Source organism: Cyprinodon variegatus, unplaced genomic scaffold, assembly GCF_000732505.1.
Source record: "Cyprinodon variegatus isolate N-32 unplaced genomic scaffold, C_variegatus-1.0 Scaffold111, whole genome shotgun sequence".
Classification (NCBI taxonomy): domain Eukaryota; kingdom Metazoa; phylum Chordata; class Actinopteri; order Cyprinodontiformes; family Cyprinodontidae; genus Cyprinodon; species Cyprinodon variegatus.
This window is the reverse complement of record NW_015150564.1, coordinates 83,666-95,411: the sequence shown is the minus strand read 5'-3', so window position 1 is coordinate 95,411 and position 11,746 is coordinate 83,666. Positions and strand designations below refer to the sequence as shown.

Here is an 11,746-nt window from a genome sequence, read left to right as displayed (position 1 = left end):
ATATATATATATATATATATATATATATATATATATATATATGCAACTATTTTTTTTACAGTAATGCTAATACTCATACTTTTTGTTTGCAACAAATAAAAGCCAGTTACTGTAACTTTTTTTGCTCTCCTTGGATCCACACTGCTGGAGAGAACAAAGTAAATTGTTTTTCAAATGTATTTGAAGTTACTGTTTCTAAAAATAAGCACAATAAAAACTCCTCCAATAATTCATTCAATACATAAAAAAGAGGAAGCTAATAAGATGCAAGATATCAAATTATCATGTAATCTAAAACAGATTAATTAATTGAATAATTGATGAGTGACCATTTTCTTAAAAACCTGAGTTTTGTCTTTTATCAATAGGATATTTTCATGCTGGGCTATTTTTTTAATAGTATGCAAACTCTTAAGAAAAAGTTATATTTTTATAATTTATTGTTCCAGCTGTATTAAATACTGACAGATTAAACTAAAAATTGGGTTTTCTCATATGTTATTATTATTCTTTTAACATTTATACAATTTAGCAAAACATAATGAAAAAAAAAACAAATATTTAGAACCTGTAATATTGACAATGATGTAAAATAACTATTTACAGCCATGGTCTGTCCAAATGAAATTCTGTTAGACTACTTAGTACTATTGAGGACTGAGTTCTGGGAAAGTTATTGAAACTTGCTTCACTGATGAACAGCTGCCTCTGTCCATCAGGACTCAATCCCTTATACAGTAGTTCATCAGCTGTGGTGATGTTCTGTTCAATATTCATCACCCTTTTGCAACAAAATCACTGCCTTTTATATTAGTGAGTTAAATTACTAGAATAGCCTATGCCTGATGTTTAATTTCAAAGCTAATATCAGCAGATACTGATAATCGGCTGATAAGATAATATTGTGTATATCCCCAATATACAATTCTGCAAATTCAGCTCAGTCTTTGCTTTGGAGAATGAAGTCTGGGGCTGCCTTTTAGGAAGCACAGAATATGAGTCAATTATAATATTTTCGTGAATTAACCTGCTTGATTTTATACAGATTTTCAACCTCTTCAAGCTGTAGCCACAGATGAAAATAGCAAAGTGTTTTTATTATTTGTTTTTGTACCAGAATGAGAAAGAAAAACCACTGTTCTTTAAATAGTGAAGTACACAAAGAGGATGCAAAAAGATTAAACATTATAAAACCCAGAGAGCAATGACTCAGAAAAACTTAAAATAAAGAAAACAAAACTGCCAACTTTAAAATAAAATCTTCCTTAATAAATGACTCCTTGTGTGCTATAGTTTGTCATTCCCCATCATGTTTTCCTTCTTGAAGCACCATGAATGGAGCAGACCCGGGCCAGCAGTCCAGTTCCTGCTCAGCCTCCAGCGGTGCAGATGGTCAGGTGCCTTCCAGTTCCTGCAGCCCTCCTCTCCATCATGTCCCCAGCCTGACCAATGGAGATGCAACAGCCAACTCCACCCCAGTGCACCAATGTGCAGACGGAGACCCAGACGCCAGAATGGGTGAGCTTACTTTTGCTTCCCTTCCCTAAAGGGAACTTTTAATCAGTGAATGATTTTTCGTTTTATCTACTTCATTTTTTTACAGAACCTCTCATCAGGAATCTAATTAAACATGTATATATGTTTTATCTGTTAGTTATCCCATAGGAAAGGGTGTGACAGAATAAAAACTTAGATAACACCATCACAATCAGTTGGTAAAAGAAAAATATCATACCTAAACAATCTTAAATAACTCTTCTTGATGTGGAGGAAAAGCAGCTCTACTCGGAGCCTCTCCTGAATCACCTAGTGCCCAGCCACCCTGATGAGAAAGCTAATTTCAGCTCCTTGTATCCAGGTCCAGGACCTTTTCTTCCAGGTTTAAATAAAGACCAGAAAATCTGATCTGAAAGAAAACCTACTTTTTAAGAAAGTCAATTCAATTCAGTTTATTTATATACTGTAGTGCCAATTCACATTAACAGCATGCTTGTAGCGACAGTGGAGAGGAAAAACTCCTTTTTAACAGGAAGAAACCTCCACTAGAACCAGGCTCAGTGTGAGCGGCCATCTGCTGAGGCCGACTGGGGTTCAAGGAGACAGAAGCAGAGATACAAAAAGCAGCTGTAAAAGGCGGCCCCGTCCAGGAAACACACAGCCAGGCAGACGAGCTCTGAGCCAGCTCCCATGTCAGAGGATGAAGAGAGCACATCCAGCCAGTCACAGTCAGAGAAACAGGACTACACTGGAAAACAGGCCGATCTCCAACATCTATAAACAAGGGAGTTGATGGCAGCAGCACAGCCAAACAGGAACAGATGAGGCTACGTCACAGTCCGCTTCCAAAGAGATATGAATACAAACATCCTCAGTTCAACCCAAATGAAGAGAGGATACATATTTAGGCTTAGCAAGCTGCCATAGTCATAAATGTAACAATAAAATTATACCTCATTCATTATTTGTTGCTAAGCAACACTGCTACCAGCAAGTGTTGGCTCTTCCTCAGCTTAAATTATGCATTTTGTAACATTGTCACTAAATTAAAAGTATTAGTAGTCTTTCCTCTAGATTAAAAAAAAAAATCAAAAGTCTTAGTTGAATTTCTTAGTTTTCAGTATAGACACATTTTTATTATAGCTTATAAAAAAAACAGCATTTTGCAGCAGCATGACACAAATAGCTTTGTTAATTTTATTCTAATGAGCCATTAGTTGATAATCAAGCATAAATTAATTTGTTCGCATCCCTACTTTTAAGCTCCTCTCTTGTGTTCATCTGAGACTATGCACAGCTCTCTTTCTTTCTTGACTTCTTTTTGCAAAATATCTGTTTCTGCAACAAGCCGTATTTTCATGAAAACCATTGTTTCTTTTTTATACTGGAACTGGTTGTCTTTATTAGTTCTAGCTTTGCATTTATTGCTGCAACAACCTCATGCTCTCTTTTCACTGCTGTTGTAGGAACATCTACTACATGGCATTGCTGAAAATATTGAGATAATGTTTCAAAATATGTTATCATGCATAACGGCTCTGTGATGCTAGAATTTACTGTACCTTCTTTTCGCTCTGTTGTTTTTGTTGCTTTTTGTTGCAAGTTGTTGGTTGTTGAGGTGCAAAGTAAAAACACACTTGTCAATTTTTCTGATCCGTCTGCAGTGAATGGAAACTCCTCTGAGACTGTTCCCAGGCAATCTTCAGCATCTAGAAGGGAAGCACAGCCACCTGCGGGTGTAAATGAGGAGAGCGCTCTAGATGCTTCCCTGCCAAATCCTGAAACCTCTCCAGCCGGCTCCTCCCGGCCTCCTCCTGCTTTCACACCTTCGCCAGCATCGTCTGTCGCTGCTAAACCTGCCGATGGCATCGCTGCTGCTTCAACCACCTCAGCCTCTTCAACCCAGGGGGCTACCACCCTCACCGCATCCTCATCATCGTCCTCTTCCTGCCCTGAGTCAGGAGAAGCGAGTGCTTCAGGAGCTGGAGGCAGTAGCAGCAGCTCAACCACAACTGATGGGGTGAAGCCCAGGCAACAGGCCCCTAATGCTCCAGCATCAGATCCTCTTCCACCAGGGTAAAAATCCCATCTGGATGCTAAGATCGTATTCAGATCAGTGTGACTTCACTGCTGCCAAGCTTTCAATAACTAGATATAGTGACTTTTTTTGTATATACAAGATGATAAATATGATAAAATATTCATTTGGTTCTGGTACTCTGTGACAATATCAGAAACTCTGATCTGCATTTTGTATCTGTCACTTCGTTGCTTGCGCGGAAAGCCCTTCAAACACCTAATTTTTAAGACATTCTTTATTTTAGTATCAGCCATCATTTATAGATTCAGCTGCTCTGTGAAGAAAGTCTGAGATTTAGAAGAGTAATAAGTGAGCAATTGTGAGTTTTTGCCCTAATTGATCCGGTAGATTTGTAAAGTACGACATCTCTACACATCTTTGAACGCATTCTACGTTAAACTTGTTCATGCATGTCCCTCTAGAACAGGAGGATGTTGTCCTTTGGCTTAAGAAATTGTTGAAAATATCAGTTCCTTTGCAAGTATACTAAAAGTGCACTAATTTCACACTTAAAATCAGGCAGTGCACTTAGAGTTTTTTTACTCTAAACTATATATATAGTATAGTCAAGTGTAGTTGACTATACTATTGTTTACTTTATTGGTTACTAAAGCACACTTTAAGTAAACTTTAGCAAACTTACAAATGTCCCAATTCAGTTCGAAGAAGTATTACTTTAGTAATACTTAAAGTACACAAAAAGTACATTGTTCAGTATACTTTCTAAACTTATACTTATACTTAAGTATTCTTAATAGAATTTACGTCAAGTATACTACTTTTTGCTAAGGGTGGAAGTAGCTGCTCAGCCACTGAAGCTCTCCATGCCCAGTTCCTGAGATAATTCTCTAATAGTTTAGACATCATAATAGCCGAGCAAGAACAGGTCAAAGTTGCCTAAACAAGGCACTGTTATGCCAATGTTTTCTAGCTACTTGTGAGAAAACATATATATCCACATATTTATCTGTATGGGTAGGGTTGCATGAGCTTCTCACAGTACATTTACTTAGAGTTCAAATATAAAGGTAAAACATGAAGGTTTTATGCTATTCAAAATGGTATTTAAAAGAAACGCCTGGAGACACCTGAAAGAAATGTGCTCTGGCTGCTGAAGAACACTGCTGCTCTTCTCTGCAGGATAACCAGTGCTTAGTAAAAAGTTAAAACGTTTAAAAAAGTAAAGTTGCTTTTTACTGAGAAACACTCACAATGGATAACACTCCTTCTTCTGGACTCTGGTGGCTTTCATGCTCATTGTTATCCATCACTTGAGTTTTGAAGTCACTGACCTGAACCTCGATTCCTGCAGAGTTTCCAGTGGCTCCGCCACAGCAAACGAGAAGCTGCACACCAATTCAATAAATGTTCTTTTGAGTATATCACGGTCTGTCTCACCTGAATTCTGGGTCCTAAGTTCTTAGCCCTCTGACAAGTAGTTTATGTCAAGAAAACCTGTTCAGGTTAAGGGTGAGGAAAGGGTGACGCCAAGTTACTCTTTAATTCAAAAAGCCTCAACAAACGTCTCTTTAAACCAATAAAAAAACACGATTCTTTTATGGTTTCAATAAGAAGCAGCCCATTCCCCAATTTCTGCTGGGCTCATAAAATAAGTTAAACTTTCCTTTTATTTTCCCTTTTGTTTGAGTTATTGGGAAACCTAAAAGCTTTTTTGCTTTAATGTTCATGATAATCCCTGTGTTTCAGGTGGGAGCAGAGAAAAGATCCTCATGGGAGAACCTACTATGTAGACCACAACACCAGAGCTACTACCTGGGAGAGGCCACAGCCATTACCTACAGGGTGAGCATCTTTAAAGGCTGGGTTCATCTCTGCAAATCTCATGCGATTTAACTCTTTTTTCCTGTCATTCTGGTGCAATGTGACTAGAGTGGCTAAGGACAGCGTTTGCAGATCCCCATCTGTGCAGGACTTCACTACATTGTTCACTTCAAAATTCAAAATGAACATTTTCTTTAATTGCAATTTAGCATATTTTTTATCAATTACCAGTATACTTTTTTCAGTGCTTTGATGAATTACTAGTGATAATTAATTTGTTTCTTAAATGGAAGGGGTATATCCAATTTCTAGCACAACTGTATGCACAATATACAGTGTTACCAAAGTAGTTTAATGGGGCTGGTTTAACTTGCAAATTGTGCAAATTAGAGTTTTTACTGTCTATTTTCCTGAAATCCGCTGATTTTTACTTTGACACAGTGTCTCTCTTTCAGTTTGACTCATGACACTGCAGCTAAATTGCTCTGTAGGACTGACCAAAATCAAACAAAGTAGTTAACTTCATTTATGCAGTAAAGCATCGGTTCCAAAACTTAATCTGAATTTACCTGAGCTTTAAAGGAAAAAATCAAATTTATTCTGATATATTTTGAGATCCAGTAAAGAAAAGTTGATGAATTTGAACTTGAAAGAATATGGATGAGTAGCTGGTGCCTCATTAGTTTCTGCTGTTTCTTTAAATCTTTGATGTCTTCCAGTCAGGTTTCTGGGCCAACCACAGAACAGAAACTGCTTTAATCAAGGATTTCAATGACATCCCTATAAATTCAGACTGTGGAAGAACTACAGTGCTAGTATTATTGGACCTTAGTGCAGTGGTTGATACTGTTGATCAAGCGACTTTTTTAGAGTGCCTGGAAAACACTCTAATGGTACAGCACTGGACTGCTCTAATTCCTACCTGAAGGACAGGAACTTTAAGAGTCAGTAGGGAACTTTAAATCAAAAACCAGAAAAAATCCCATGCAGGGTTCCTCAGGGCTCCATTCTGGGGCCCCTCCTATTCAACCTTTACATTATCCCCTTGGCTCAGATTATAGCAAACAACAAGATCAGTTACTATGACTATTCAAACGACACACAGCTTTAAATCATAATGTCACCAGGTGACTATGAACCCATCAGAGCGTTGGCTAGCTGCTTAGCACAGATCAATATGTGGATGAAACATATTGATGAACATACTTTTTTACAACTAAATAAAGCAAAACTAAGATATTAATATTCAGACCAAAGGTAATAAAATTCAACAACTTCAGCTACTACAGTACAGCTAGAAACCGCTGTGGCCAAAATCTTGGTGTCATGATGGATTCAGACCTGAACCTTCAGAGCCACATATTTCCAAGCAGGAATTAGAAAACCTCATTTGTGTATTTATGTTTAGTAGAATTGATCACTACATCAGTGTCTACACAGGTTTGCTTAAAAAGTCCAGAAAGCTGCAGCTGATCCAAAAGGCTGCTGCCCAAGTTCTCACTAGAACTAAGAAAGTGGAACACATCCGCTTGGTTCTGAAGTCCTTTCACTGGCTCCCTGTAGCTCAGAGAATATACTTTGAAATCCTTCTGTTAGTCTATACATCACTGAATGGATCATCAACTCAATACATAACGGATTTGTTGTCAGTTTATCAACCAATCAGGTCTTCTAGTTCCAGCCTACTGTGTACATCCAGAACTAGAACCAAACATGGAGAAGCAGCATTTAGTTCCTATGCTCCACTGATTTGAAACAAACTCCCAGAAGACTGGAAAAGAGAAGCGAGTGCCTCAGGAGCTGGAGGCAGTAGTAGCAGCTCAACAACAACTGATGGGGTGAAGCCCAGGCAACAGGACCCTAATGCTGCATCAGAAGACTGGAAAAGTGCCGAAAGCCTGACTTCTTTTAAGTCAAAGTTTAAAAAAACCTACTTGTTTTGAACTGCCTTTGCCTGTTGAAGTGAAACTCTAAACTGAGGTATTACAAGTCTATGGTTGTGGTCCAATTGTTTTATTTGTTTTACACATGTTTTTATATATCGATTTACTTTTCTTCTGCTTTTTTTCCCTCTATTTTAATATCTTATTCGTGTAAAGACTTTGAATTGTCCATGTACTGAATTTTGCCATACAAATAAACTTACCTGGCCTTTGATATTTTCACCAGTATTATTAGTTAGAATTTATTACTGATAAAATTTTTTATTTTATAATGGTTTTCTGTTATGAAATTGCAGAATTTAGTGCCACATAGCAGTTTTTGCAAACAAACACATCTTTGTACAAGAGAGCAAAGAGAACCAAAACCTTTTTTTACTATATATGACCAAATTAAAATGATATAGGTAACTAAATGCTGGTGAAAGTCATTTAGGTCATAGTCATTCCAAAGAAATAAAAAAACAATCCACTGGACTTGGTTTCCAAGTTTGAAGACGTTTTGCTTCCCATCCAGGAAGCTTTTTCTATTCAAAATGTCAGGAATAGCGTTGAGTTCGAGGTTTTATACAGTAGCCTAACAAAAGCAAATTGAAACAGATGAAGGGGTCCACCCATTTGGAATGGGGGTCGTTTGGCTTCTTTTGTTGCACTGCAAAACCCCATACCCATCTAGAGGGTTGGTTATACTCCTGCAGCAGTGTGTCGCAGTGAGCTTGATGCAGACATTTTTGATTTATGCCAAGTATTGAAGATTGGTCTCCGCTATACGCTGTAGGTCTAGATACCGGCAAGGTGGTGAGGAGGTGGGGGCGAGTTTGTTCGACAACGGAGGGACTTGATGGCGAAAAAGAGTGGGGATGCAGGTGGAAAAGGGGTCAAAGCGTTCTCCCATCACCTCGCTCTTCTAGCTGGTCCAACTTCATGAGCTGTTTTCCGCAATTTCGGTCATAAAAACAAAACAAGCCTGCCTCCTGTCTGTGGCACTGTCTGCGGTCACCTACAATTTGGGAGAGGTGCAGCGGAGTGTCTGCGGAGGGGGCGGGGACGTCTTTTTGTTCACTGTGACACCTACGCAGATGTTCTCGTTTCCAAGTATAAATCAACCTTAAGTCTGAAAGGTCTTTCGTTAAAGGGGATTGTTGGACTGGCTGAATAGACGAGGTCCTCCACTCTCCTGTACAGGGGGTGGTGCTGCGATGATAACGGGAAGGATTAACTCAATAGCTGCATTGTAAGTTTTTAAAAGATGGAACCTAAGTCCACCCCCTCTGTTCAAGGTTGGTTTTTCTTTCTTAACATACATGGCTTCCTTCACATTCCTCTCAAACCACCTATTTTCTTTATCCAAAATTTGAACATTCTGGTCCTCAAAAGAATGTCACACGACTCTAGATCTAACTAAATCCTTCATATTATTTATATTCTCTGTTTTACAGTTGATGACCAATTGTTGTGTCCCATTTCCTGACATTCAAATCTCCATGTTTCCAGATGGGAACGTCGAGTGGACGATCGCGGTCGGATCTATTATGTTGACCACAACACCCGCACCACCACGTGGCAGCGCCCCACGATGGAATCTGTGCACAACTTTGAGCAGTGGCAGAGCCAGCGCAGCCAGCTGCAGGGAGCTATGCATCAGTTCAACCAGAGATACCTCTACTCTGTAAGCAGCTTCATTCTGCTCCTGCTTCTTTAGTCTCCTCACTGGTATGAGGGTTAGGTCCTGAAGCTCAAAAAAACAGCATTATGAATTTTGATTTCAAATTTCTCATTTGAGAATTTTACTATCTGAAGAATAAAATCAGCTAAATCAGTTTATATTTGGTAAAAACTGCATTCTGGGACCTCATGTACGAGGTGTGAACATGCACAAAAAACTTAATTAGCAATATTTTAAGCACAACTCTGCATGTAGAAAATTTAATGTGTTTCCAAAGTGTGTGGGTATTCATGTAAACTTTTGACCTTCTTCTAAAATTTAATTATTAAAAAGAAATAATTAAATTGATAAAAATATTAATAATAACTAACTTAAAAATTCTAAAATTCAGCTAATTACACTCAAACATGACTTTTTTCTTGCAGGAGTAGCGACTTTAATGTCTTTCACGAGTTCTGGCTTTTATAAGTTGAATCTTAATGGATAAAACTGACAAGTTTAGCTTCAAGTAATAATCAAGCACCTTAAAAAAATAACTATTGCAACCGTATGTAATCTGTACATCTTCCTTTGTTTTGGTAATATAAATGCAACTTCTTCTGTGGATCAAGGAGCATAAATCTGTTTTTGTAGGAGCACTTTATTTCCAACTAAAAAACTAAACCAGAACAGCACATATTCTTCAGACAAGTCAGGTGTAATGATTCATAGGGTGGACAAGCTGTGAACAATAAATGTCCATAAATAGCCGAGTGTAGGGATGCATAACTGTAGGATGGTAGCTTTGGCAATGCTGGAGGACATCGCCAATGGAAGAATGGAGGGAGTGTGTTGTCAATAACTGTTATATTCAATGCCCAGCCAGTTGGGACACCATATTATGTTCTGATAATTTAAGATGTTTATTGCCCTCCCTGGTAAGGGTGGCAAATGTCTTTGTTCATCAGATATTATTTGGACAGTCATATATTGTTTATGGACAGATGCCCTACTAGCTGTGTGTTAGAACAACAAATGAAAGAGTGATTCCAGCTCAAATCATGGTCAAACAGATCATTCTGCACATACATGGAATAAATTCACCACAACTTCCTTTCAAAATATAAGAATTTATTAACAAGAACCATTCAGCTCCAAGTCATACATATGTCAGTTAAAAACTCTTAATTAAAACTAGCGAAACTCAACTAAACCAAAGAGGAAGGGGAAACATGGTTGAAAACCATATTACAGTTTAAGATTGATCTTGTGTTTATTTGGAAGATCATTTTGCTAATTGATTAATTTGTCATTTATTTTTTCAATTAATCAATTGATAATTGGATAGAAAAAGGTAAAAGAATTTAAATCAATTAAGATTAAGACCATACCAGTTCGAGGAGATCGGGAAAGAGCATCTTTACTGACGAAAAAGGCATTTCACCTTCATTGCAAATTATTTTCTTTAGTTTTTTGTTTTTTTTTTGACAATTTTAGTAATATTTACTGCCCTGAGTGAGTTGTTCTTTCAGTTAATTGCATGATTTAGATTCCATATTCTCCAGATAACTATATTTTTCTTTCAATAATTAATTAATCACAATTAGTCCATAATTCTTTTAATCCTATTTCTTGGTATTTGTAATGATTTAAGTATTATGCGCTGAATGAGGCAGGTGAAAATACACGTGGAGCTGCTGGCAGTTTCATTTCAAACTGGGATATAATTAGGTAAAGTGTGGAATGACAAGTGTATGAACAGTTTTATACATCTGCATTTATTCAGAGCAGTAGGCTATATTGAATTTCTCCCAAAGCTAATTTTCCGTATGAAACCTATTCACGCTTTTGTATAAGAAGCCCCTGATATCTATTTTCATACTACAGAGCATGTCCAGAGGGGTCATAGTGCTTGAAGTCTTTTTGGTGTATTGATATTGATTTGTTTCAGCCTGAATTAAAACCCCAGATTAAAACTCTGTCAACTCCCTGTGAATATGGGATTACTGCAGTTTTAAAACATTGTGGTAAGATGAAAATGTATAGGTCAAATCAACTTATTCTTTTTTCTTTTGTCTTCTCATAAGAGGTGAAATTACCAAGTTAAACCACCTAGTAGACACAGATTCTCTATTTCTAAACACCTCTAGTTTTTTTTTTTATCTTTTTGTTTTTTTTTAAAGATTTTGATGCAAACTGTTAATTTTTAGGCATCTATGATGTCTGCTGAGAACGATCCTCTTGGCCCTCTACCTCCTGCCTGGGGTAAGTTCATCATCTCTCTGCATTATGTTCTAGTGGTGAAAGAATACCAATGAAATAAACACAAATAACTGAACCACTGTTAGCAACTGAAATAGCTGCTTTTCAATTTGTCCAATAAGACCGTAAAACTTTAACTTCCTTTTAAAGGGAGTGTAATTTATAATGCGCTTCCTATACTGTATTATTCTGCATCAAACCGCCTGCTGTGGATCTGTAATCTAACCTTCATGTCTTTGCATTTGATAAATAACTGTAGAGAGGCGTGTGGACTCTAATGACAGAGTTTACTTTGTGAACCACAGCACCAAGACCACACAGTGGGAAGACCCAAGAACCCAAGGGTGAGTACTGCAAATGGGATGCAGTCTTCTTTCTATAACACCAAAAAGGAGGACATTGTGCGGCATATCAATAAATTACTACGGTGTACATAAGAATAGGGTAAAGTCACATTTATAGTACAATTCTTATTTGTTTAAAGAGGATGCTTGTGTAGCTGAATAGAACAAAATATTAAAGAAATGTAAAAAAGAATTG

At 37.4% G+C, this 11,746-nt stretch overlaps 1 protein-coding gene across 1 annotated transcript in view; it reads left to right on the top strand.

Annotated features, from left to right (window-relative positions):
* LOC107084905 (NEDD4-like E3 ubiquitin-protein ligase WWP1) overlaps positions 1 to 11,746 on the top strand; it is a 59,204-nt gene that overhangs the window by 4,505 nt on the left and 42,953 nt on the right. Inside the window, exons 3-8 of the mRNA XM_015374964.1 lie at positions 1,328 to 1,518; positions 3,162 to 3,573; positions 5,285 to 5,380; positions 8,794 to 8,968; positions 11,155 to 11,209; positions 11,466 to 11,550. Of these exons, the coding sequence (XP_015230450.1) occupies positions 1,328 to 1,518; positions 3,162 to 3,573; positions 5,285 to 5,380; positions 8,794 to 8,968; positions 11,155 to 11,209; positions 11,466 to 11,550 (1,014 nt within the window). The remainder of the gene's footprint in view (positions 1 to 1,327; positions 1,519 to 3,161; positions 3,574 to 5,284; positions 5,381 to 8,793; positions 8,969 to 11,154; positions 11,210 to 11,465; positions 11,551 to 11,746) is intronic.